Source organism: Thamnophis elegans, chromosome 10 (assembly GCF_009769535.1).
Source record: "Thamnophis elegans isolate rThaEle1 chromosome 10, rThaEle1.pri, whole genome shotgun sequence".
Classification (NCBI taxonomy): domain Eukaryota; kingdom Metazoa; phylum Chordata; class Lepidosauria; order Squamata; family Colubridae; genus Thamnophis; species Thamnophis elegans.
In genome coordinates this window covers 28,740,702-28,768,642 of record NC_045550.1, presented here as the reverse complement: position 1 = coordinate 28,768,642, position 27,941 = coordinate 28,740,702, and the positions used below count along the sequence as shown (strand labels likewise).

Genomic DNA, 27,941 nt, shown 5'->3' with positions numbered 1-27,941 from the left:
AACTAGATCACCGAAGACATCCCACGGCGCACCCCTGCTCAGGTTTTCTTCCAGGGGAAAGCCCTGGAAGGAGATCGCCCAGGAACCGCCCCCGGAAGTAGCGAGAACGGCTGGGCCATCCCCACCATCACTTTGTTGGGGGGCACACAGATAAGACCTGAAAAACAAATTCAGAGGCGTCTTCGGACTCAGGCCCTTCTGGCCACTTGAACGCGCCCTCTCGCTGGTTTTAACCTCCCCAAGATTGTTGCGACCACGCCCCTCCTGGCCAATCTTGGCCTTGAGGGCCTGAGCGCGAAGGGCGGCGCTTGAGTCACCCTGACGCCAATGACTGACAGCTAAACCGGCCTTTGCGCGAGAGGGAGGGGGTGGAGGAGGGAGCGGCTCGCGCTGGCCGGTGCCGCTGCAGCCTCGTTAGGGCTGGATGGATCTGTTCGGGGATCTTCCGGAGCCAACTCCTCGGGCAGTGGCAGCAGTAGGTGAGTGGCGGCTCCCTTTTGGGACTCGGGCCCTCATGTTGGAGGAGGAGCGGGACCGAGTCTGCAAGGAACAGGCGAGCTGGGACAGCTTCCCTCTCCCAGGAGGGAAGGTATTTGCCTTGCTGCAGCTTCCCCGCGTGGCCTTTACACGCTCTCGCCCCCTTCCCGAGGGAGCAGGAGAGGCTCTCTAGGACCCTCGAAGGCTTGTGACGTTCGAGGACGAAGCTGTAATGCTTCGAATTAAGACTCTGCCAAGCGCGAGTCAACGCGCATGCGCATGGGACCCCACAGGGAAATCCACGCGCCTCTTATTGACACTCGGGGGTGACCTCTGGCGGGCGCAGGTAACACCTGAGTAGCCCAGGTGTCTCCTAATAGCAAGACCCCGAGGAACAGCCGTTCCCACCGGTTTTATAGCTGGTGAGGCAATTAACTGATGATAGGATTGCTCTTGCCATAACAATAACAACAACAACAACAATAATTTACTATAATAATAAGTATATTTTAAGAAGGTACTTGGTTGATATCTAGGACGCTGGCAGCAACCCGTATCAACCACTAGCACCTGTCAATGGTATTTGTGATGCATTTTTGAATGTTCAGTTGGCTGAGTTTCATGTTTAATGAATAAAGTATATTATAATAATTTTTGAAGTTGTAAAAAATAATGTGTGGAAAACTGGACGCCCACTAAAGGACAACAAAGAGGTGCTGAAAAGTGTTCACTATTTGGTGTTGCTTGTTGGTCTTTGAATTTTTGTAGCTCTATTTGGCCGCCCAAGTCATATTTTTGAATACTGTATGTTAATAGATTACTCTGTAATTTGGTTTGATTTGGTTTTGTTTAGAGAAAGAGGGACAGAAAGGATCTCTGCTTTTTGATGATCTTCCTTCAATCAGCAACAGTGATTTGGGTATGATTGTTGTCTGCATCTTGTGTTACTTTGAATTAACTTGCTTTCACAAGCTAGTTGAGTCCTTGTGCAAAGTTCCCCTTGGAAGGCGTGGGAATTCAGTAGGTTTATCCAAATGACCAGGAATTTGCACACTTTTTCCCCTGGCTGCTAGTAAAAAATACAGCAATGGCTCTAGAGTTTTTCTGTTGACTATTTCCAACTTTTTCACTTGCTTTATTCTCTATGGACATCTTGTTTACATCATATTGGTGCAGAGGCATTTGACCCAGTCCTTTTAACTTTTTACATTTTTACAAGCTTAACTTTGCTGTCCTTAAGCAAGACTCCATTCTATTGTGCATTTAGATTTAACTAAGATTATTTTCCAGCAATGGAACTATAAATAATAGAAAGACTGGTAGTAGAAAAGCAAAAGCTGAATCTTAGGTTCTGTGTTCTCCATTCTTTTGTTTGATTTTATCCTTGTGCCATAATTGAATAGCTAACATCGTACAGATGTACTAGCCATAACTACTCTATAGTTATTTAACTCTGGAGCTTTTTCTTAAAGGGAATATTTTTAGATGGAGATAGATATATAAATAGGCAGGTATTTTTTAGAAATATATATTGTTATGGGAAAGCCATTGGTTGCTGGAGTAACACATATTTTGCAAGAAGATCCCAGTTTCATTTCCTGGGATAGTAAGTAGGAGAGCTCCTACTTACATCCAATATTATTACTAATATTGTTTGACATATTAAATAGTTTCCTTTTGAAACAAAATTTCTAAATACACTGCCAAATTTAATTTACTTTTTAAGAAATTTTACTATAACTTAAATTAGCAATTTATATTTCTAGTTATTTTTATTGCTCAATGACCAAAATAAATTTCTATCCATCCCTAGTAATACCTCTTTTTATAAGCTACATTTTAACATGGATAATAAAAGTAATCTTTTCTATGTCTATTTAAAAGCTATTTTTATAAAGCCTACTTCTAAGTAAGTATAGGATTGCAGTCCTAGTGCTTTCCCCCACATTTTATGAATTGGATTTAGTGCCATATGTGAAATGGATAAAATGTTAAGTAGCTGTTAAGCTTGACAGAGTTTTTTTCGTAGATGAAACTGCTCAAAAATCTACTTACTGTGAGATCTGACTACAGTTGTGTATTTCCTTACTTGGTTGGGTTTTTTTAGGAGCAGGAGGCTCTTTGCTATTTGATGACCTCCCACCTGCCAGCAGTGGCAACCCAGGTGAGCCATAACTAGATTTATTTTGCTATTTATTACACTGCTCTAATAGAGTTAAACTTGAGCGTTACCTGTTTAAGTACCTGTGGTTTACACTAAATGCACACAGGTAATGTGTCTAAAATGATACTAGAAGAAAGTGTAAAAGGTCTCTGTGATTTTCCTTTTTTTCAGATTAGAGAATATCTATGCTGTTCATGTTTTTGTTATGATACTAATCAAATACTTGAATAGGATGAGATTACTACTCAGCTGTTGCTGAGGCCACAAATATCTTCACAAATTCACCTGAGATCAATATAGCAATCAGAGAATGGGTTCAGCATGTTCCCTGATGTAGTTGGTCGAAATTCATCTTCTAAAGCAGCTGTTCTTTTATTTTATTGACCTGCATTTCCATGTAGGCCTTTTTACTTCAATTTTAAGTATCAAAATTTGTGACAGTCTTGGTTTTTTATTTCAAAATATTAAAGCCAATCTAAGCTCAAGGAAAAACCCCAAGCATAATTAGGTGTCAGAATAATAGTAATGTACAATGTGGTAGCATATGCCATTTGGGGCACATCAAAGTATGCCTACAGTACACTGCTGCTAATTGAGTTGAATTGGCTCACAGTAGGCTTTCTAAGTGAAGTTCAAGATGCTGGCTTCCACCTAGAAAGCATCATAGCACAAGGCCAGTGGTGGGTTCCGACTGGTACACCCTGGTATGGGTGTACTGGTGCCTGCTGGAAGCCGCAGGCACCGTTCCAGTACAGTGCTGCGGAGGCCCACTCACCCACCTGTTCTCCTTACCTTTATTTGAAACGACAGGGGCATTTTCCCATGCACATGCAGCGTACAGCACCTGCGCATTGCTCCACTGACCAGCTGGAGCGTCGCAGGGCAGTGGTGCACATGCGTGCGCAGTACACATGGTGGACTCCTGGCCCCATCGCAGAGTGTGAGTTATGACGGGATCCGGAACCCACCACTGCACAGAGCCCAATTTTCCTACTGGCCCTGTTAGTCCTTTGGAAAACTTAAATATGCATTTTTTCCCTCTGGCATTCAGTTTTTAGTGGAGCCCAATTAACTTACTGGTATTTTATGTGTGTTGTGAACCGGTTTGCAAGGCGCCTCTTTCTTTTAATTATGTATAGCCTTGTGGCTTTTACATTGTGTTTTATGAACTGATTTTATTAATTGTGCAAAATTCTTTGACTAAGATGGGTGGCCATATAAAGTCTATAACTAAATAATTTTTTTTCAGCTTCTCATCCCATTGAGCAAGTTTCTCTTCCTGTGAGCTATGGGAAGGGAGAGAAGAGGAAGTCCATTGAAGGAGAGAAGAATGGGAGTGAACAACTTGTGGAAAAGAAAGTTTGTAAAGGTTTTCAGACACTCTGAAGCCAAATATTTTGTTCTATTCTAGTGCTGCTTTAAATAATGAAAAAGTGAAATTATTTTCCTAAGATGGTTTTGCTTGTAGGCACTCATAGGAATGGGAGGAATACATAGATGAAATCCTTCCTGAGTATTTCTACCTTAGATGAATTTGTGTTTCTCCCATCTTAAGGGTACCAATGCAAATCCTTTTTTCACTTAATAATTACAATCGTGCTGCTGTCATATATTTTGGTTGCATTTCTTCACAGAACTCAGGACAGTCAGCATCAAGTATTACCATTTTCTCACAGCTGCCACTTTTAAAGTTCTTATGTTTAAAAAATGAAGCATACAGATTGCTTTTTAACCTGCTTGGATTCTGTTTGCAAAAACAATATAATGCATAATTAAGATTAGTTACCTAATGTAATTAGTACAAATTTGAAGGCCCAAATTGCCACATATACTTTTTTTGTGTTGCCAAATTTATATTACTTTGCACAACATGACTTAATTGCTCCTGTATTGTGCACATCCTAGTGTCATCTTGCACAGAGCATTTGTTACATCATGGTTTTAATCATGACTTGCTGACTATCTAAATTGTTGACTCAGTACATGATTTATAAGTTACAGTGAATAGGTCCAAACATCAAACTTAAACCAAAAATTACATATGGTTTATGTAGTGTGAGAAGCCTGTCCATATTTATCCTCTTAGTAATGCAGGGAGCATCATAGCTACATTTGCTCCAGGTTATATATATAGAAACCCAAACATGGTCTCTGAATTTTTTACCTGAATTATAATGTGATGACAGTTGGATAAGCTTTTTTTAGCATCATCCACATGTTCACATTTTCAGTCAGAGGTACCATACAGGAACTATTTACAATTTTACGATGGATTATAATGAAGAGGTTGCTAGAATTCTGGTCCTTAATTTTGCTAGCTGACTATAGTGCTTTTACACAGGAAACATGCTGAGGGATTAAATATGAGTGCATTTTTGCTCTGTTTTTCTTTAGATTCTGCAGGTATTCTTGGTTTGAAGGGTTATGTAGCAGAGAGGAAAGGTGAGCGAGAAGAGATGCAAGATGCCCATGTTATTTTGAATGATATCACAGAAGAGTGCAATCCTTTGTCTTTTCAAATGTGAGTTACATAGTTACTTTTTGATTGGATCTTTGTGTTTTCCTTCTGCTTAGCCCAGGATGGCTTATCTGGATGGTACCGTGAACTGAGTGATTTTGTTTTAATCTTCTTTAATGCTATAATGATGCAAAAGGTATATTTTATTTTAAATGTCACCGATTTTAGGAAGCTTGACTAAAAAGAGAATCCAAGACATCTAAAAAATATGTCATTCACTCTGTAAGGTTCTCATTTTTACATTTTAATTATTGCAGAATAAAATGACAAAAATTATTACATTAACCCCCCCAAAACTGAATTAAAAATATTGATAAGCAATTATGTATATACAATATATGTATTTGCTCTTTTTAAATAGACCTATTTTATATTTTGAGTTTCTAGTTTATTCCAGACGAACATTTCTATTTAATTATTTACATCTTTAGCATGATCTTCTTTTATTTTTCATATTAACCAGGAAAGAAAAGATTCTTCCCACATGGAACATAATGTTAAACCTGTGTATAAAGTAATTTAACATCACAGTCTTCATGTAATATATAAGGCATTGATAATACCAATGCAATATTATTTAATATGCACTTATATCTAAATATAGCATAAATAAAACAAATACAACACAATATAAACTAATATCAGCAAAAAACAGTAATGAATAATAAAATACCTAAATATCAGCACATCATCTTCATCTTTGTCAAATAGATTTCTTTATTGGCCAAACGTGATTGGACACACAAAGAATGTGTCTTGAGTGCATAAGCTCACCATGTACATATAAACAGCTAGTAATAGGTCATAGATCATAAACCATAGTTACAATTATTAATCATAAATTACATAAATTACAAACAACAATTGATAAATCATAAAAAACCAATAGGAGAAGGTAGTAGGAAAGATGAGAAATGATGAGAAATGAGACAGTGCTATAGGAATTAAGTGTTCAACAGAGTGATGGCATGGTGGAAATCCGGTTGTTTTGGCATGCAATGCTCTTTAGTGGCGTCCTGAGAGGAGAAGTTGAAATAGATAGTGTCCAGGATGTGAGGTATCTGTAGATATTTCTCCATCCCCCTTTCTGGTCCTTTCAGCATACAGATCCTCAATGGAATGCAGACTGTTTGCTATTGTTTTTTTTCTGCAGTCCTAACTATTGATTGAAGCAAAGAAACCTTCCTACATAAACATCCTGAGAAAACAAATATTTTTTTCAAACGTCTAAAGATCAGACTCCAAACTACTGATCAAAAGGAGCATCTGTATATTTGCATTGAGAACAAGGAAAAAAATCCTGTAGAAGTGAAAGTATAGAATTTTCTTGTACAGGTAGTGGAATCTTTTCAGAGCTGAACTGTTAAGGGAAGTTTTGGAATTGAAAAATGTGAAACAGATCACTTGCTTTTCTGAGATTAGGAAACATTCCTGTGTGTAGGTTGCAGGAAAGATTAATTTTTTTCTGGATCTCATGTTACAATTTCTACAGCTCTGCTGATGAATACAAATGTAGTATCATGGCTAATTTGAGAGTGAGAACAGTCTGTATCCATATTTTGTTTATAGAACTCGGGTCTCATATTTTGCTGTTTTTGATGGCCACGGAGGAGTTAGAGCTTCAACATACGCTGCACAGAATCTGCATCAAAACCTAATCAGAAAATTTCCTAAAGGTCAGAAAATATGGTGGTATTCTTTGAGTTCTACTTCTGTTGAGAGCCACATACTGACTTGGATTTGTTAATAGGATATTCTTATATACTATCCTTGAGAAGATATACACTGATTTAAGAGAGTGAGGTAATTAAACAGTATCAAGCAGTATCTGAAGGATAACTTGGGTAAAACCGAATCTAAATCATTAATCTGATTTGTAGATTTTCTTAATCCCATAGTCATGCAGGATTAAGCAAAATAATTTTCCTTCCATTGTGAATGCTGAATTTTCTGTTTTCTCTGAGAAAACAGGCTGGGTGTCAATTCTGGAGTGGGTGGTGCCAATTCTTTCTAATATTTTATCGGTTAACCTCCAGATTAGGTGTCTAATTGTTCCCTTTGAATCTATAAAATAGGAGAGGTACCCAGTGTGGAGAAAGCAATAAGGAGATGCATTTTGGATACTTTCAAACATACAGATGAGGAATTTCTCAAACAAGCTTCCAGCCAGTAAGTATATACTTTATCAGGGATATAATATGTCAAGGTATTTAAGTTGAACATCTGTAGAAAGTTGGAAGGGATGCAACTTTACTTTTTTTTTTTCTATCAATCAGTTTCTGTATATGGAAAGGTAGCCATTTGAGAAGAAGAATATCTGATATTTGTTTGCTACTTTTAGAACTTGGATAGGAGAGGAAGGTATTCCAACATGCATTCTGGAATGTTGCACTTGAACTATCAGCAAGGCAGTATTATATGTGTGGGGTTCCATAGGGCCTAGCCCTATGGAATGGGGGACTTGGTATCTTGTAAGAATCACTTTGTGTAGTTGGACTCATCTTTGTTTTGCCCCCAATTTCTGAAATCTGCAGGAAACCTGCTTGGAAAGATGGTTCCACAGCAACCTGTGTGCTGGCGATTGATAATATTTTGTACATTGCCAACCTTGGCGACAGTAGAGTAAGTCTCACTGAAAATTGTGGATCCAGACTATATGTGTTTTATAGTATTAAATAAGGGTAATTGTTTTGTTTTAGTGATAAGATGTTATAGTAGCTATCCTTTAGTTCAGTTACTGTTTTGCAGTTTCTTTACCAAAGGACCAAGAGACTGACACAGACTCTTCTTATACTGGTAGTAAGCACCCTGTAGTAGCTGGGTGATTTTGGAGAGAAGTATTCTTAGTGATCTATTGTTGATGATGTCTCTTTAAAAAAAAAAAACTTTTTCTTGAAGATGGGTGTAGGTAAGGACTGGTGCCTTTTGCTAGTTAGAATGCTTGATAATTCAATACAGTGTGGTTGGCAACCTTTCAGCACCCAGCACCATTACATGAAGTCAAGGAATAGCCCAGATATCTCAAAATAAATAATGCTCAGAATGTTGGCAATCTTACCCTGATCTCAATCTTGTTTGGTTGAGTAGTTGTGGGTGGGGTGGGGTGGGGTGGGTTTTTTTTTTCTTTTTTTTTGGCTTATTTTTCTAAAAAGATTGTTCCAACTTCATTTGAGAGGGTTGGCAGTGCTGCTTTGAGGACAATGGGGCATTTGTTCCCCAGATGTCATTCGTTAAGGACTACAGTACAGTGTGCTGCTTAGATCTTGCTAGCAGAGACTTTATGCTTATAGCCCTTGCACTTGCTTACAAGAGTTATTTTGTCAATACAGGCAATTCTTTGCCGTTACAATGAAGAGACTCAGAAGTACACAGCTTTGAGTCTTAGTAAAGAACATAACCCAACTCAGTATGATGAGCGGATGAGGATCCAAAAGGCTGGAGGCAATGTCAGGTAACAAACAGGAAGCAACAAAGGAAAATGAAGGGGAGGAATAGTTGCCAAAAATTTCAGCAACTTCTTGGGGAATTTATGTGGCACAGAGCTTAAAATGATGTTGCAAATTTGGTGTTGCAAATCGAGGTTGAAAGCCCTCTGGATCTCACTGGCTGATTTAGGGAAACTCTAAACTCCTTTCGTTATGGGAATAATGGGTATTACATACATACTTGCACAAACTCCATATAAACTGTGATGTGACAAATATATTTTAATTGGTATTTAACATAATGTTGAGGTTCTAACAAACATTTCATTAACAAAAAGGTAAAACAGGATTTCCTAGCTTGACCCCCCCACCCCCCCATCAGATGTATTGGATTGCCAATCCTAGCTATTTTAGACGATGCCATTATTGATTTCATTATATGATAAGAGTAACAATGTCATGTAATACAGAGGACTTCCAGATAATTGTTTAGCAAAACTAATGCCTTGAGTATTGATTTCTGCTTTTAAATTTAAAGAAAATATTTGTATGTCGCTTTTAGTCACATTCTAAAATTAGAGAGTGAAGCTACAAAAGGAATTGTATCAGCCATTTGTGAACTCAGTAGGCAAATTGAAAGATTCTAGTTTTTTATTTCTTTGACCCACTGAGTCTCTAGATCAGTGTTTCTCAACCTTGGAGACTAAGCTGTGCTGGCTGGGGGATTCTGGGAGTTGAAGTCCACAGGACTTAAAGTCGTCAAGGTTGAGAAACACTGCTCTAGATAGTCTTGACCTACAACTGTCATCACTCTGAATTAGAGACTATGTTTGGTAGAGATTATGGGTGTTGTAAACCTGAGTTTCTGTAGATCTGCAGTTCAGAATTACAATCCATATGTCAGGGTTCCAAGAAACATACCCATAGCAAAATGAGGCCATTTTGAGACTTCAGCGCTGACATCATATTTTACGGACTTAATTTAGTGACATAATTATAAATCCAGCACCCTCTTTTCTGCTTAGGGAAGGACGTGTTCTGGGTGTCCTGGAGGTCTCCCGCTCCATTGGGGATGGACAATACAAGCGATTTGGGGTTATCTCTGTGCCAGATGTCAAACGCTGTCAACTTACACACAATGACAGGTAAAACTGAAACAGTACCCAGGTAAGGAAATATATGCAATGATTTTTCCTAAGTTTCAAAAGTATAAGTACATGCTTTTTGGTTTTGTATTTGGGTACATCTTACTGTCAATTACTTTTGCAGATTTATCCTATTGGCCTGTGATGGTCTCTTTAAAGTCTTTTCACCAGAAGAAGCTGTGAACTTCATCATGTGTTGTTTGGAGGTGAGAGGAGGAGGGTTGTGTTGAGAAATCAAGAAGAGGATGGTAAAAAAAGAAATTACATGTCATTTATTTCAATTGGGCTTGTTCCTCTTTTCCACTTACTATTTTGTCATTTCATTGCTGAACTTTTTATTACTGTTTGCTAAAAGGGTTGTTGCAAACAATGTTTGAGAGGCAGCTGAGCTCTTTTGTTCGTTTTCTACTCTATGGGCTGCATCCTTGCTTTCAACTTCAGAACCAACTTTGATTATCCCATCAAGTGACTAGCCCAAATGTTGCTTTCTGTCTCAGATTAAGAATCCAAGATACCCGTTTATTTTGCCCCAGCAGGCTGGCCCTCTAATAAACAGGGCAGCAGTACTGAGACTGCAGAGTTGGTGATTTTGCTTCCTATTTAAATGTAGAAAAGGTATACAGGAGCATGCCCACTATGTGAGGTTATTTTTGTGGAAAAATAAAGAGGCCTTAAAATTAATACATGTAATATTTTATGGACTTCAATCCATTCTGATATATTGCCTTGTGAAGTCAAGGCAAGATACTGTTTTGTTATTATATTTAATTTATTTCAGCAAATGAGGTTATCTTTTTTTTTTAAAAGGACTGTTGTGTTTAGGATATGCAGATAACTATGTTCAAACCTAAGTTATTACCTCTGGACCGGGAGGTATGATAAAGATTCAAGATAGCAATAGCAATAGCAGTTAGACTTATATACCGCTTCATAGGGCTTTCAGCCCTCTCTAAGCGGTTTACAGAGTCAGCATATCGCCCCCACAATCTGGGTCCTCATTTTACCTACCTCGGAAGGATGGAAGGCTGGGTCAACCCTGAGCCGGTGAGATTTGAACCGCTGAACTGCTGAACTAGCAGTCAGCTGAAGTGGCCTGCAGTACTGCACTCTACCCACTGCGCCACCTTGGCTCTTCAGATGTCAGATGAGACATGACTATATAAAATTATCTCATTGGAGTGAAAGGAAATTACCCTGACTTGTATGATCTACTTCTCAACAGGATAAAACTCTTCCCACAAGAGATGCCAAATCTTCCACTGATACAAAGTATGAAGCAGCCTGCAACAGGCTGGCCAACAAAGCAGTGCAACGAGGATCAGCAGATAATGTCACTGTCATGGTGGTCCGGATTGAACAATGATGGGACAAATACCTGCAAGGAAGATGCATAACAGCATGCAGCAAATTTAATAGAACACAATAGTGTGTTTGTGAAATGTGCGTGTGTGTAGAATCTTATGGATTTCCCCCCATATGCTTATTTGTAAATAAAAGGATTTTTTATAAGCATTCAGGTCAGTTCATTGTTTCATAAATTGTAAATACTTGGGTCTTCTGTTTTCCTCCTTGAATGGGCTACAGGCAGTAGTCTTTAACAAAATTTCCCTGCAGGTAGTTATATTGTTTGCTGTTTTACAAAATGCTTCAGGTTCCAGTATCCCACTTTAAAAAAGACATGAATAAAGGGCGCAGTTATATTTTATTGGCAACTTGTTTTAACTGAGCATGGGTTCTCCTATATACTGTATAGTCATCTGAATTTTTGATCCAAGCTGCATGGATACTACCTCAAGTAGTATTTATATAGCTGTATGCAAAATAGATGAAATTTCCGGCTAGAGCTAGAAGGTGAGGTTAGATTAGATTTTAAATGCATGGAGTAGTGGAATATGGCATTGTTAGATTCTTTAGGCTAAAGTCTTGGAGAAAAGTATATCAGAATAGGTCTTATGAACAGGACTGGGCTGTCATTGAAATGATCATATTTATAGTGACTGAAATCAGTGGGGGTTTTCTGTTTGAATTTAAATGGAATAGAGTAAATTTGTGCCTTGGGTCAGCATTGACATGCCAGTGAGGCTTGAGAGAACTAGCTAACATGGAATTATAGTTTATTTTCAGTTATGATACAATTTGTAGTTTGCTTGTTTGCACATAAACATTGTGCAAGGTATGAATTCATATGTGAGGAAAACCTTTGTAATATGTCAGCTTTGGATGTACTTTCTAAGTACTATTATTCTGATTAATTAATAGGAATAGAATTAAGCTATTATGGGTGAGATGATACTCAACGGTGACTAGTGTAAGGGAAAACTAGTGAGGGAAAGATTGGGACAATAGGAACAGAATGCACCACCAACTCAATGTGAGCAAATTGGGGCGGGGGGGGGGGACAGGTTAATTTTGGACTGCATTAAATGAAGCTTTGTACTTCATGGGAAGTAATAATTGCAGGTATTCTATTTTGCACTTGGGATCCTATGCCCCTTCTGGACATACCACTTAAATAGCACATGAAGAAGCCAGAGTGGATTTAGGGGAAAGCTATTAGGATGAGGCATACTGAGCCCCATGAAAAACAACTAAATGTTTATTTTATTTAGCATATTTAACTTGCGATAGAGAAAGCTAAGGGAGAGACAATAGCGGGCTATACTGCAAATAGCTAAAACGTGTTACGTACAAAAGGGGATGGACCTGTTCTCAGTTGACATTGAAAGAACAAGAATCAAATGAGCCAAGGACTAGTTAAGCTGGGTATTGAGAAAAAAATATTAATGGATTCTTGTATTGAGCAAAGAAAAGTTAGATGACCTGTATAGTCCTTCCAACTTAGCGCTTCTATATTTCTACGTAACATTGGGGTGCAGTTCAATCAATAATAATTTGGTTTACATGTGGATGTCAGCAGCTGAGGTTATCAAACACGTAATAAAATATTTGCTAATCAGCCCTTACATTCTCAGTTTAGTTTTCAATATCCTTTGGAAGTATTGCCATGCTGTTAACTATTTGATAGAAACTGTTCAGCGAATGGAATTCAAACCAGGAAAGAATAGTCTCCAATTTAAAACTACACGTTTAGTCAAACATTTTCAATATAGAAGTGTTCTGAGCTTAGGTTAAGCCTACCCGTTTGACTGGTAAAGACAAGTAGAATTTGAAAAGTACCAGTAAACAATTAGATATAAAATTGATATCCACAAATTGGTGCTCTCTGTTGAAATTACTGAGATATTAGGACTAGCTCCATGGTTGTTTTATATAATAAATCTACTAAAGAGTCATTTTCTTCCTGTGCGTCAGCTTCATTGTTTGGCCTATTTCTTTTGTAACTAAATAAAACACATTTAAAAGTGGGTGTATGTGTTCATTAATTTTTTTAAATATAGTAAACTAGAGTTGCTGTAAAAATATAGTGTATATACATACAAGCACTCCCCCCCCCCCTCCGGATATAATATGTAAATACATAAGCATATAAAAGAGCTGCAATTTGCAAATGATTGATTGTGTTGCAGGGCAGGGCAGTGCCTAGGCTTTATCAAGCCAGTAGCATTTCCAGAATGAGAAGGGTGGATGCACAACTTACTGAGAATATGCTTTCCCTAAAATCGAGCTTTTATAATGCTCAGCTTAATCAGTCTGATGCCTAGAATTCAAAATGTTCTGCAGATGCTTCTGCCTTCTAGTAGTCTTTAAAGGTGAAACTGAATTTTGACTTTCCAGTTCTTACATTATTTTCAATTTTTCAAATTCTGAGCAGACAAGTAGCTTATTAGAAAATTATGGAAAAGAAAACTTTTGAATGTAGAAAACTGGGTATAAAAAATCCTCCCTTTTCTAGGTCTTGTAGCTGCTTTTACTTTTTTAAGAAAGCTTTTTAGGAAAGGAAGATCCTAATACCATTATTCCTGAATTTTCTGAATATTACAGTGGACTTAAACTAGAACTTGCCAATGTGTGATCACTGTAGGTCTATAAACTTGTGTTCGAACTGAGCTGGTGTCTGTTGCCATAACCCCCAGCCAGTTTTGCTAAAATATATTATGCATTTCCTTATAGAAAGCGATTGTGAGAAGGAGCAGCAGTTAAAGAAGTGGCCTTCAGGCTGAAATAGATAAGGGTGTGTCCTCTGCATTTCTCTGATACATAAATTAGAGAAATGGCAACAACAAAAAAATTGCCTACGTGCCAGTGGTACTGTAGGACTAGAGGGTGGTGCTGTGTTGGTTTTGTTGGCTATCACACTATAGTTCTGATAGCTACAGGGAAAATAAAGACCATTACTCTGAAAGAAAAGTTTCCTTTCTGTAATTGGTGGATGCCTGAGCACATAACTTCATAAACTTGCTGTGATACAATTAAATTCAAAATGCACTTGCCCTTCCTCCATTCATTGGATTTAGTGCATCAAAACAATGTAATCTGATAGGTGTAAGACAGCAGTTTACATGGTTAACATTTTTTATAAGCAACCCAATACTACTGTAATTATCTGTCAATGTGGTTAATAGTAATGTACATGTTGTCATCACTTAAGAGCCATAGAGTACCATACAAAAGGACATGTCACATTGGTTAATGTAGGGTAGTGGTTTAGATATGGGACTAGGGAGATTTGGACCTAGGTTCATTGTCTACTATGCAAATTCATGCAGTGACTTTAGGCCTGACATCTTTTCAGTCCAACAAAGGATATTGGTGGGAGTAATTGTTAGAGGAGAGAGTTTACCATCATGAGCTCTTGGAAGAAAGATAAAATACAAATGAACAAATGTTAAAACACTGGGAGATTTCTGTAAGTACATATATGCTGAGTGGTGAAAGACTGAGCTGATAAGAGTATCTTCATGTAATGGCAATGTTTTACAAAGGCATTCTGTTGTGGAGGGAACAGCAAGTACTATATATCCTTGGGATTAAAATAGGGTTGAGAGCCACGTCCAAAGGTAAACTAGAAAGCAGAAAGGTCAAATTTCAAACTTAGTGCTAGGGGAAAATATAAATTGTCTTCAGTCAAATGTCACTTGTGGTCTTGCTTCCTTTGGCTGTTCTGCCGCATGCTGAACTCTTTCTACAATCACATTTTTCACCTTTGGATGTTTAATCAAGGGTCTGTGCTTCCTTCTAGTGATTCCAATTCCACTTGACCAAAGATAGAAGCTTAGCTTAGAGCTGATTAAAGGCAGGATTTCAACTTAAAAATGGGCAGTTCTGGGTCACTTAGATACCTAAGAGGACACCCCTGAAGTCTGACCCACTTCGTACAATGAAGGAGGATCCTGTTGCATTATCTATGAAAACTGAAGCATACTGGCCAGCCTATAATAGAGAAGATCACAGTTAGTAACTAGGTTCACACCTATACTAAACCATATGGTGTTTTAATTATGGTATGTTAAAGTACTAAGTTGGCAGGCTTCACATAACACACTAAGCCAAATATAAGCAAGCCACACTATGGTGGGTATGATGTGTAATAACTTCAGACACTGAATTAAACACAAACCTGTGGTTTAGTAGGCTTTACCTAGTACAGTGTTTCTCAACCTTGGCAACTTGAAGATGTCTGGACTTCAACTCCCAGAATTCCCCAGCCAGCGAATGCATTTGCTGGCTGGGGAATTCTGGGAGTTGAAGTCCAGACATCTTCAAGTTGCCAAGGTTGAGAAACACTGACCTAGTACCTAGCACATTCTGAAGAGGAAATTTTTTTTAGTAATTTTTAGTGTAACATCTACTGTCCTCATGTCATCAAATGTATTCTTTAAAATAAAATCAACTGAAAGTTGAGTATTTCTGAAATCATACAGGTTTTTAGTATGAGTGCTTGCTCTCTAAAGACTCACCTGCAGAAAAAGAATTCCACTGACTGAAATAGTGAAATATTCACTGGTTTTGTCCAAACTCCTGACTGTTTCCAGAGAACTGAAAGTAAGATAACAGGATCTTTAGTAATGGATGCCAGAACACAAAGTGACCTCTTTTTAATTGACCAGTTTGCTCTAAAATCACATCCAATCTTGCTTCTCACATTAACCTGTGTAGCTGTAGATAAGAGATTAGGTGAATTAACTACATAGGTAATTAATGATTACCTATATTGGGATACATAGGCAGGCCAGGATGCAGTAATACTGAAAAACAGATGCTTTCCAAACAAATATTTCTATCCCAATCAATCACCTTTTCTGGCGGCAGAGTGATTCAACACAGATCAGCAGGCGCAAGCGATCTCGGGCCCGTGACTGGTACCTTGTGGGATGGATTTGAGGAACTGCAAGAGGTAAGAAAGAATCAGGCTGCAAAGAGTGCCAGCAACTAAAAAAAGACCCCAGATCCTGGACATTACTAAGGGCATTGCTTTAATATGCCTATTAGCGTAGTGCCCATCACTATTTCAGAGACGAGTCACATAGCATGATCCACAAACTAGACTTTTGTAGTTGCTGCCTGCTTTTGTTTCCTGAAAGAACATGAAGAGATCTAAAGTATCTAAAGAACCCAATCTGCCCATTCCATCCCCGATTTAGCAAAGACAAATATTTCTATGGCTTTGCTAGTAATCTTTATATCATTCATTACTGCCAAATTTCTCCCTGACATAATTTCTGCTTGGGATTTAGTATTACCATTTTTTTTAAAATTCACATGAGGTCAGATTTCACCCTTCTGTGGGCAGAATTACTGTTTCTTTACTTTTATAGAAAAGTTCTTTGATAAAATAGAAATATCTTTCCAATTCTTGATTTAGAGTTTGTACAGTGAATAAGCTAATAGTGTATTATTTATTTCAAGTTAAGCACTTACCAACATACAGTCTGGCGCTGAAAATGTAGTATCCACTGACAGGGGCCATATATTGACCATTGTTGAGATTTAGACCTAGGCCACGATGGAATAGCTCCTCTTTCTTAGGCTAGTACCAAGCACACAAGAAAGGTTCATTTAGTTTTATATCTATTTGCTAAGATAAAAACATTAAACATATTCCAAAACATTCAATTAAAAACACAGGGTATGTGGGATGGAAAGCTCAAAGACCATTCAGGCAGAAATGGGATGGCAGCTGGGATGCCCAATGTTGAATCCATAGCCATCTGATGGAAATCAAAATCAAACAAAATTTGACAAGTCTGCCATGAAAATCGCAGCATTCTCCTCATTAGACTAGCTCCAAGCAGGAGATTAATAGGGGCATACTTGGTAGAAAATGCAGTTGCCTGCCAGAAATAGTCTTAATTCATGTTTTTCAAACTTGATAACTTTAAAATGTGTGGGCTTCAACTCCCAGAGTTCCCTACCAGTCTGCTGGCTGACGAATTCTGGGAATTGAAGTCCACACATCTCAAAAGAGCCGAGGTGGCGCAGTGGTTAGGGTGCAGTACTGCAGGTCACTTTAGCTGGCTGTGAGCTGCAGTTCAGCGGTTCAAATCTCACCGGCTCAAGGTCGACTCAGCCTTCCATCCTTCCGAGGTGGGTGAAATGAGGACCCGGACTGTGGGGGCAAGTTACTGACTCAATTTGCTAAAAAATTGTAAACCGCTTAGAAAGGGATGAAAGCCCTATGAAGCGGTATATAAGTCAAATAAATAAATAAATAAATAAATAAATAAATAAATAAATAAATAAATAAATAAATAAATAAATAAATAAAATTGTAAGGTTTGAAAAACACTGGTCTTAATTGTCCCATCTGGTTACTTGATCTTCCCTTTAAAATTATCAATGACAAGACATTGAGGCTGGCTAGTGAAAATTCTCTTCTATGTGTCCAGGACAAAGAAGATATTATAATGATAATTAGATAAGGAGAAAAGTTATTACAAAGACCACTAGAATCATAAGGGGAAAAAATTACTCTTTTCTGCCTCTTTGTTCCATGTGGGGATATTTAAATAATAAAGAGTGTTGCAGAGAACAGAGACCAAGTATTACTTATTTGTGAACACATATTTGTCAGTATAACCATTGTTGGGAATAGCAGGTTGAACCCAGATTTATTTTGAGCACATTCTCAGGAATTAATGGGACTTTAAATCTGTAATGATTAACATAAATGCAAATAATGTACCAAATGGCAGGTCAAATGACAAGTTTAGTAATCAAAAATCTCTCCATCAGCAAAGTGGACGTTTAAGGCTATTTTTTGAGGAGGGGGGCATTCCAGTCAGGGATTTCTTTAGCTTCAGCTTTACCAAGGTACTTGTTAGCCCTTTTCAGTGGAGAGACTTAATTCATTTAGCATGAAAGGTAAAAAACTGAATCTTGCTGCTAAATTTATAGGTGCAATCTTATGGTGCTAATGGGCCACCAAAGGAGCTGGGACTGGATTGCCTGTCTTAATTTAGAAACACTTAGGTTAAAAAGAATCTAATCATCAAATCATATTTTTTGCTAGCTGAACTCTGTATATAAATGCTTGCTCTAATCTGATAGGGATTAACCGGGAAGTGTGCTAAGTGTAAACTAAACTAAATGTTACCCACAGTAATTTTCCTACAAGCATATTGGTGACATGGCAGCTACAATGTCTGTACAAATGTATGTACACTTGAGAAATAAATAAATAAACTAAGGCCAATTCACAATCATTTTATCCTACATCATGGACAGGCTAATCCAGCAGCGTGGGCCAAAATGTCAGGGTTGTATGAAAAGACAATAGGCATGGGACCATCTATGTCTCAGAGGTATGTACAGGTAGCCCTTGACTTATGACCACAATTGAGCTCAACATTTTGGTTGATAAGCGAGTCATTTGTTAACTGAGCTTTGCTCTATTGCCACAGTTGTTAAGTGAATCACTGCAGTTGTTAAGTTAGTAACAAGGGGTTATTAAGTGAATCTGACTTCTGCATTGAAGATCGCAAAGGATCACATGACCCTGGGACACTGCAACCATCATAAATACGAACCATTTGCCAAGCATCTGAATTTTGATCACATGACCAAAGGGATGCTGCAACAATCATAAGTGTAAAAAATGGTCCTAAAGTCACTTTTTTTCAGTGCTGTTTTAACAGTCACTAAACAAACTGTTGTAAGTCGAAGACTACCGGTAATATCAAAAATCAGATGCCATGACAGAGAAGGGTGCAATGGGAGAACAATATTTTAAGGAAAGAGCTTGCTGCTGAATATTATGGGAGGGCTTAGAGCAGCGTTTCTCAACCTTGGTAATTTGAAGATGTCTGGACTTCAACTCCTAGAATTCCCCAGCCAGCTGGGGAATTCTGGGAGTTGAAGTCCAGACATCTTCAAGTTGCCAAGGTTGAGAAACACTGGCTTAGAGAATTGAAAATAAGTGGTCTCACAAGTAATCCAGGCCTATGTTATGAAAAGCTTTGTAGGTGTACTTGAATTGCATCTGGAGGCTACCAGGGACCCAGTGTGGATCATAGAGCAACAGTGCTACATAGGCATACATTGATGGAATGGGGTAACCAGGAGATGAACAAAGGTTGAGTGACTGTAAACAGGGCTTCTGAAACTAGGAATGGATACAAATACAAGATGGATTTGTACAAAATCCCTCCTCACTATACTGCTACCTGTTCTTGAAGCAACAGGTATAAAAGAAGGAAGATACTTTTTTTTTTGTACTGATGATTCTTAACTGCCTATATTTGGGTTACCCATTCAGCAGCTTTATATAGATATTTAAAAGGAGTGTAGAGTGAAAAGGCCTGAGTAACCCTACAAAGTAGGCATGTAGGACTAGATATTTTTTGTCCTAACAATACTAACTGGATCTGCTCTGGAGAAATAAGAACCACTACAACTTTGACACACACACACAGACACAGACACACAACAACAACAACTCTCAGGGCTAGTCCATATGGACACCATGATCAGTTGAATCAAAAACTTTTATGAGATCAAGGAAGAACAGGGAAATGCCCCATCCACACCCTATCCCCACTAGATTAAAGTGACCAGATTTTAACATTGGTAAAGTGGGACACCATTGACCGGGGGGGGGGGGGGTCTTGATTAAAAATTTAGTCTATATGCTGCCTCTGCCTCCAAAAGAACCACCATATTTGCCGCCCGGCGCTGGGGCTGAGGTGAAGCTGCCAAAGCTCCCACTGGCACCCCCGCCTGTGGCAGTGGCGGCACCACCTCCCCCTCTGCTCGAAGCACCTGAGCTACCCCTGCCGCCTCCGCCTCCTCCTCCGCCGTGCTATTGAGGAGCCATGAGGCTATGGGAGCCAGTAGGAAGGTGGCGGGGGGGCGTGAGCAGGAAAAAAAGGGCCCATGGCTTCTCAAAAGAACGGCGGAGGAGGAAGCAGCAGTGGCAGGGGTAACGTGGTGCCCAGCTCAGGTGCTCCGAGCAGAGGGGGAGGCGCCGCTGTCATGGACGGGCACGGTCGCCCCACACTCATCAAAACAAGTCCGGGGAGATCATTTGCGGGCAGCCAGTTCTAGCCACCTGCAAAGGACCTCCCCAGCTTCCGGAGCCTGTGACAGTAGAAATCACTGTGCGGCAGTTGCAAACTGCTGCACGGTGTTTTCTTGCCACGTACGCGGCCGACTGAAAAATCGGGACTTTTTGAAAACACCACGGGACGTGGGACAAATTTTTAAAAAGCGGGACGTCTGGTCACCTTACACTAGAATCATCCACAAATGCAAGTAACGTCCTCTCCTTACTATACCCAGGTCCAGGCATGAAATCCTCTTATTTTGGCTACTGGTTCAGAACCGGGAGAGTGTGCGCACATGGCGCTTCTGTGCATGCGCAGAATATCCATGATGCCATCTGGGCAGGTGGGCGGAGCCTCTCACCACCACCACTACCAGTTCGCCTGAACTGGGGCAAACCGGCCTAATACCACCTCTGCCCTGATCTGAAACCAACTGAAAAGGGTCCAGACAATTTATTTCAGGATCCTCTGAAGCCAACCACTTTCTCAATAATTGGAGGCAGGACAAAAATGGGATACAGCAGTTGACTCTTGAGGAGGGGATGATCCACTGCCACTAAGAATTGGCAAAACCATCTTCTCTGGCAATGTTACCATTGCCTGGATTCAATGGCCCATCATCTCCTATGAGGCTTTAACTAGTCAGGAAGGTCATGGATCTAATACACAGGTGGGCTCACTTAGAGCCCCAATCATTGTCTATACTTCAGAGTAGCAAACTTGAACACTTTCCAGGGAACTAAGCTAGGCTCTCCAGAATCTACATGCTGAGAGAGTCCACACGGATACAATCTGATTTAAGACTGCTACCATCCTCTTATTACAGGCAACAAGTAAGGCTTCATTTGAACGGTGCATTAGAAGCAGTGCTGTCCAACTTCTTTCCTTTTGCTACTCACTATATAATAAAGTTGAAGTTCTTGAAGGGACCGTCGATCCACTGAAATGTTCTTCCGGGTCTGGCAGTGGAATGCTGCTTCTATTCGTCCTTGTTCCCTGCTTTTTATCAGTGGGACCCGATTTTGGGGAAAGAAATTCTCTTCTTTTCCATCTCTATCGTCTTCATGCTGGCACATTTTGCTGGTGGTTTTCATATTGATCCTTTCTTGCTTCCTAATTATTCCTGAGCAGTCAAAAATACAAAGATTAATAACAGATTTGCCTCAATATATCTTATTCTGAAAATATGGTTGACTTGATTTTCATTTCATTACTGTATTGCCAGAGTACAATTTATTAGTTTGTGACGCAAAAGCTGAGGGAAACCCTATTCAGGCAATAGATTTCTATCACACAAGGAGAGATATATAGCTATTCACTTCTCCAGCTCTAGCTGATTACCTCACGGAAAAGCCAGTATCTACAGAGTGACCATCTGCAGCAAAGCATCTGAATAATGCATTTCAAGAATTCCATACAATCCAATTCAAACCCTGTGCTCTCTGGATTCCAGCTTATGGATGGATAGATGGAGATGTATGTATGTATGTATGTATGTATGTATGTATGTATGTATGTATGTATGTATGTATCGGGTGGGTTTCTCGCCCCATTCCAACCGGTTCGGTTGGAACGGGGCCGGCAGTGTCCTCGTGCATGCGTGCGGTGCGCTCGTGCACATGCACACGGCGCACGCATGCATACTAGCGTCTGTGCGATGCTCCAGCTGCTCCTGGAGGATCGCGCAGGTGCTGTATGCGTCCTGCACACGCGTGGAAGCGCAGAACTCGTCAAAACCGGGTAAGGAGCGCGGGCGGGCGTGTGGGCCCTTCGCCATTCCCGGAAGTTACTTACTTCCGGGTTGGCCGACCAACCGGTTCGCAGGGACCGCCACGAACCGGTTGAAACCCACCCCTGGTATGTATGTATGTATGTATGTATGTATGTATGTATGTGTATGTATGTATGTATGTACGTATGTAAGTACTGTGTGTATGTGTGTATTCATGCAAGGTTACCTCTTATCCAAAATACAGACAATTGCACTGTATTCAGGAAAATTGGCTGTTTAGTGTTGTCACCATTAGAGTTTGGAAGGAGGAAAGGCTGCTCCCTGTTGAATTCTACATTGGAAGATATTGCCTAAATATGGTTTTGGATCTCTTATATCTTGGGCTACAATATCCTTCATTAATTATGCTCTATAGCCTTTATCAATCTGGTTACTTTTAGGCATGCTGGAACTACAATAGCCAGATTTTCTAACTAGAGAGTTGCAGTCTCACAACATCTAATGAGATCAGATTAAAAATAAAACATCACTCCCAGAATAGTAAGCACAGACTATTAAAAATTATTGGAGGGAAGTCACATAATTCTCTGTAGGCAAATAACCAGAGTTTGAGGAGAAAAGAATGGAGGGTTAACTAAGCAATATCTTAAGGGAGAGACATTGCACCAGAGTGTTTTACCTTTTTAAAAATTCTGTTTGGCAGTGATGGAGAAAGGAAAAATCTAAACAGTACATTTTAAAGACCAGCTAGGAAGTTAGCAAATGTTAAATATTCCTAATAATGCAATGTTTTGAAGCAGAAATAAAATATACTCTTTTGAAATCCATTTATAAATTAATTCTATTTTACTAACTCCATTTTGATTGGCAGTAAAAGAGAATAAACCAATGTCAATTTTATTTCTATGTTTGATACTAATTTATATAAATAGCATGAGCCACAGACCTTAAGCATGCCATATAGGAGGGTCAATGAAGCCTATATCTTAAAGGCTCTCTTTGTGCAATCTACCCAGAAACTTGTCCTGATCAAAGCTCACAATTTAAGAATATGGGCACCGGTGTCTTTTTTGTATGTTCTAAAATTCCTAGGAATTCATAGCATAATCACCTTGTAACTGACCAACCATACTATTCTTTATTAATTATGAATGGGCCTCCAAAAGCCTGAATGATATCTAACCTTCCTTACTCCATCTGCTATATACTCTAGTCATTACATTATATCATTTGTCCTTGTAAAAGGAATTTTAAAAGGTTTATCCTCAGAATGTCAATTGAGACAACCCTATATCAGTATCAATACATAAAATCAACTTATTTGCATTCATTATATTTTAATTTAATTGTACCATAATATATTTGCTTGGGGTGTATTAATGTTTGTTCCTTACCTTTGAGCAGCAGCTGGAATTCCCTCAGCAATTTCTCCTGAGTAGTAGTATCTGGACGAGGTTGTGCGGACTCTGCAACCTCTAACAGGCCTGGAATGCCAAACTAGAACCCAAATTCACCACAATAATTAGCTTCTACTCCTTCAGGTCCAAACATAAAATATTTTATCTTTTTATTGTCCATATCTGCAGTATCCATTTTATTAATTTGTGTTTGTCTCTCTGTTAATTAATCAGTTTTGAAACATTTTGTAATCCCTCTGACACAGGAACGGTGTTACAAATATCACCTGTAATATCTGAACTATTCTTCTTGAACCTCTCACCCATGTACGAATTAACTAGTGTAAATGCTTAATCTTTCACAGGCTGTTCTAGTAAAATCCAGTGAGACGAGACCATAAAAAACAGATATGCTTAATTATGGTGCAGAGTATATATAAGGTAGTCACAGCCCCTAAGGTAGTGGTTCTCAACCTGTGGGTCGGGACCCCTTTGGGGGTCGAACGACCCTTTCACAGGGGTTGCCTAAGACCATCGGAAGACACATATTTTCGATGGTGTTAGGAACCGAGACACCAATTTTATGGTTGGGGGTCACCACAACATGAGGAACTGTATTAAAGGGTCGCGACATTGGGAAGGTTGAGAACCACTGCCCTAAGGGATGGAACTTTGATACAGAGCTTACTAAGATGGGTTGTCTGCTGTCATCTCTCTGGGGTTCCCTGACTGGGAGAAGGGGCCCAAGGTATTTCTTTGTCTAGAGTTATGCTATATGTTTCAGTATTCTTATATATTCCTTCATTGTCTCATGATATGTGATTATGTTATTTCTTTATACTGCTTTGGAATAAATCTTTAAGTATCCAAACTCTTGTCAAAACCCGCTGTGCTGGAAACAGAGCAATACAATCAGGCACACAGTTAATTAACTTTCCTTGGATTTGTTATAGGAATACCTAAAAGCTGTCAGTTGTCTCATTTATCATAGTCAACTACCCTAGAAAAAATATGAAGAATAGGTGAAAAAATTGAACTAGAATTCATTACCAAACTTGGCCAGCACCAAGCACATGCTCTAAACACTGATTAGCTATAGTAACCAAGCCACACCTATTTCTGTTTGTCTAGCTTGTCTGTTTGTCAGTGTAACATTGTACTAATCTTGTGGTTCATATGCAATTCTAGGAAAAATGACCAGGGCACTATATTTTTAAAATGATGACTTTTGACTGTATGTTACCAGAACTAGTTGGGAGATTTGGCTGAGTTAGTGACTGAGGTTGTGGAAACAGGACTTGAAAATCTTCAAAAATAGGGAATATCAAAACATAGGCAGCATGGTTAAAATTGTTTACCTTAATTTTTCTGGACTTGTTTTTATTCGTTTTTTTGCTCCTCACTTCATTGTTCATGAGGAGCATCCAAGCATTCCGGGAATCAGAGCTATGAATCTTTTGTGGAGTTTTTTCCTTTGCATAAGAAGAAAAAAGTTAAAATAAGAAAAAAATTAAAGCAACTATACAGGTTGATCACAAAATGTAGACAACCTGGGAAAACAACAATATCTCAAAAAGCACTAAGAATTATCAATAGCTTTGCAACCTGTTGTTCCAGATATGAGTCAGAAAATTATTTGCCATCTGGGCTAGTTTTCCTAAAGTATTACTACTCATATTTGTTGGAATATAATGCTTCAACATTTCTAACCAGTTGGTCATGCTGGCTGACAATTGTGGAAACTGTAATTTAGCAAACTAGTACTCACTAAATTGGGGAAGACTGATATGAACTGTCTGTTTATATTACTGCTTCCCATTATTCAAAAAAAGAATTTGCAAGTTCTTGTCATAAGGATGATTGATCAGATAGGGTTTTGCACTGTTTTGTCTCTCAAAACATACATACAACTGGATACTTCTACATCGCCACAATGTAGAAAAGATGTGGAGATTCTAGAAAGAGTGCGGAGAAGAGCAACAAAGATGATTAGGGGGCTGGAGACTAAAACATATGAGGAACGGTTGCAGGAACTGGGTATGTCTAGTTCAATGAAAAGAAGGACTAGGAGAGACATGATAGTAGTGTTCTAATATCTCAGGGGTTGCCACAAAGAAGAAGTAATCAAAGTATTCTCCAAGGCACCTGAGGGTAGAACAAGAAGCAATGGGTAGAAACTAATCAAGGAGAGAAGCAACTTAGAACTGAGGAGAAATTTCCTGACAGTTAGTACAATTAATCAGTGGAACAGCTTGCCTCCAGAAGTTGTGAATGCCTCAAAACTGGAAGTCTTTAAGAAGATGTTGGATAACCATTTGTCTGAAACAGTATAGGGTTTCCTTCCTAGGCAGGGGGTTGGACTAGAAGACCTCCAAGGTCCCTTGCAACTCTGCTATTGTATTGTATTGTACTGTACTGTATTGTAAAACTTTCCATCTACATTTTAACTGATTTTTTCCTATTTTCTTGTTAATAGGTTGTCTAAATTATTCCTGATGAATGCATCAGATAAATATAGATTCAGTGAGGTTCTTTAAACCACCTTATCTTTTATAATTCTCAGAATGACTTACTATTGATATAAAACTTTCCCTCTTGGAAGAAGAAGAGCAGGAGTAGGAGAAAGGTACAGGAAGAAGGAATGGAAAGGAGAGGAGGAAGGAAGAAAGTAGAGAAGGGAGAGAGGGAGAAAAGAAAGGGAGAATAAGGTGGTGTTACAACAGGAGGAAGGGATGGTAAACAAAGCAACCCAAACTGTATATTATAACCTATTAAATGAAATAATAAATGTATAAGAATGATAAATGTTAAAACACCTGTAACCAAAGGACATGCTGTATGTGATGATGGTTTGTGTGTGTGTGTGTGTGTGTGTGTTTTATTGTTGTGTGTATGTGTTGTCTATGTAATAAAAATAAAAAGAAATTATTAAAAAAACCTTTCTTTCTTTATTTCTTTTTTCCTCAAACATACTCACATTTCCAGATCCATAAACGCTAAGTGTTGTAATCAGGAAAGAATGACTCCAATTTTCTCATAGCCAGAAAAAATTACATCAATATTTTCTAGATTTGAGTTGAGTTTGAAGTCTGGTGATTTCAGGTTACTGCCACATAGGTTTCTTGGTAACAGCAAGAGCTGTTCCTCTGTAACTTCTAGTTACAACTAATAATATCTAGACAAGACAAGACAGGCACAAAACTGCTTTTTTCCCAACGATTTTCAATGCAACTCTGAAGAGTTAATAAAAAGATCCCATCATACTCAATATAATTTATCTCCAAATAAATATGTATAAATTCCTACAAGAATAAATACAGCTATGACAAGATAGATTAAAAGGCATAATTTTATATGCAACTTGTTTAACATCTAGAAGCAAAATCCATTTTGATAATTGAGCACTGTTTTGTTTTCTCTAATGTACTATCCTAATATTATTTCTATGTCATATCCATTGTAAGGAATTTTTCACCAAGGAAGAATTTTCAATTTGTACTAAGAGGTGAGGTGAAAGAAACCTTCAGTTAGTAAGAAGGAAGTAGCATATGAAATGTTCTTACTGAGTCCTGGGATGATGGCAAGGGAAGACTGCTCGTTTCATTCCATCGGAGTGCCTTTTCCTGGTTCCTTCTGTCTTCCTGTTTCTCATTTTCCACAGTGCTGGCACAAAAAAACATTGCTAGTAGACTCATAGCCAATAATTGAAGTGGGCAGCCAGAAAGGAAAGGCCTAGCTATATTCTGGCACATAATTGATTCCTTGATTTATACAGACAACTAGAATTAGATATGGCTGGGAACTTCTCAAGAACACAAAGAAAAAGTTAATCTGTGGTCTTTCAAAAAAAAAAAAAAGTATACAGTATTCTGTATACCTGTGAAAATTCCACAAAGGAATACTAACTGCAAGCGGAAGTTATCCAATGTATCTTCAATTTATTTTTTCACAGAAGACTTGTCCAAGAATATCAACATTTTTCTTTAAAAAAAAAAGCTTGTAAAAAAGTAAGGTTTAAAAAAATGTAACTGTGTGAATACACACACACGCCAATTGCACCTGAGCATTAGATTAGAAAGAGCATTTCAGTTTCTTCTTCAGGGTCAAAGATGGTTAAGAGATTTTCATAGGACTATTTCAAAAGCAGCTAAGTAGCAAAAAATCAGGAGTTTCAGGTTGCCCTAAAAGAAATGAGCTCATCCAGATGGTACAGAAACTTTTTGCTCTTTTTTCTCCTGGATTCTCAGTCAGAGCATAGATAAAACTGTATCAAAACCACAGAAGTCCCATGATGGTTGCATTCACCGCTTTAGCTGCCTTGGAGTGCTTGGCCCAACTTCTTTTCAGTGCTCTCTTTCAAACCAGGGACTCGTATGCTTGTCTGATCACATCCCTACTGCCACTCTGCTCCTGTCTGAATATCTTTGCCCAGCTTCCCTTCTTTTAATAAGCTTGAATTCCCCGCCTCACCAGAAAGGTCACTTGGCCTAGAGAGCCACCTCTTGGCATTAGGAACAAATTACAAAAGCAGAATTCATGCGGAAGCTCATCAGCATCTGGTAGCAGCAGAACAAAGAGATAAGTTTGCACTAAAAGTGGTACTATAAAATTTCAGTGGCTTGCAGGTTAACATGAAATGCA

The 27,941-nt window shown here is 38.7% G+C and overlaps 2 protein-coding genes across 3 annotated transcripts; one reads left to right on the top strand and one right to left on the bottom strand.

Annotated features, from left to right (window-relative positions):
• Nucleotides 1-80: 80 nt before the first annotated feature.
• Nucleotides 81-13,094, top strand: ILKAP (ILK associated serine/threonine phosphatase). Of its 2 annotated transcripts, XM_032225270.1 has the most exons (12): nucleotides 82-479; nucleotides 1,331-1,396; nucleotides 2,585-2,641; nucleotides 3,891-4,010; nucleotides 5,036-5,162; nucleotides 6,729-6,835; nucleotides 7,235-7,328; nucleotides 7,694-7,781; nucleotides 8,489-8,610; nucleotides 9,610-9,729; nucleotides 9,854-9,935; nucleotides 10,952-13,094. In XM_032225270.1, the coding sequence occupies exons 1-12, from the start codon at nucleotides 425-427 to the stop codon at nucleotides 11,090-11,092; spliced, it is 1,179 nt and encodes a 392-aa protein (XP_032081161.1). In that variant the 5' UTR covers nucleotides 82-424; the 3' UTR covers nucleotides 11,093-13,094. The 2 variants fall into 2 exon arrangements, with proteins under 2 accessions (XP_032081162.1, XP_032081161.1); XM_032225271.1 differs by lacking the exon at nucleotides 1,331-1,396 and having other exon boundaries at nucleotides 81-479.
• A 939-nt stretch (nucleotides 13,095-14,033) lies between these two features.
• On the bottom strand, nucleotides 14,034-27,686 carry ERFE (erythroferrone). Its single transcript, XM_032225820.1, has 8 exons — nucleotides 26,864-27,686; nucleotides 24,659-24,772; nucleotides 23,298-23,400; nucleotides 21,071-21,294; nucleotides 16,549-16,657; nucleotides 15,925-16,015; nucleotides 15,588-15,666; nucleotides 14,034-15,060 (listed from the first exon to the last, which is right to left on the bottom strand). The coding sequence occupies exons 1-8, from the start codon at nucleotides 27,050-27,052 to the stop codon at nucleotides 14,962-14,964; spliced, it is 1,008 nt and encodes a 335-aa protein (XP_032081711.1). The 5' UTR covers nucleotides 27,053-27,686; the 3' UTR covers nucleotides 14,034-14,961.
• Nucleotides 27,687-27,941: the final 255 nt, after the last annotated feature.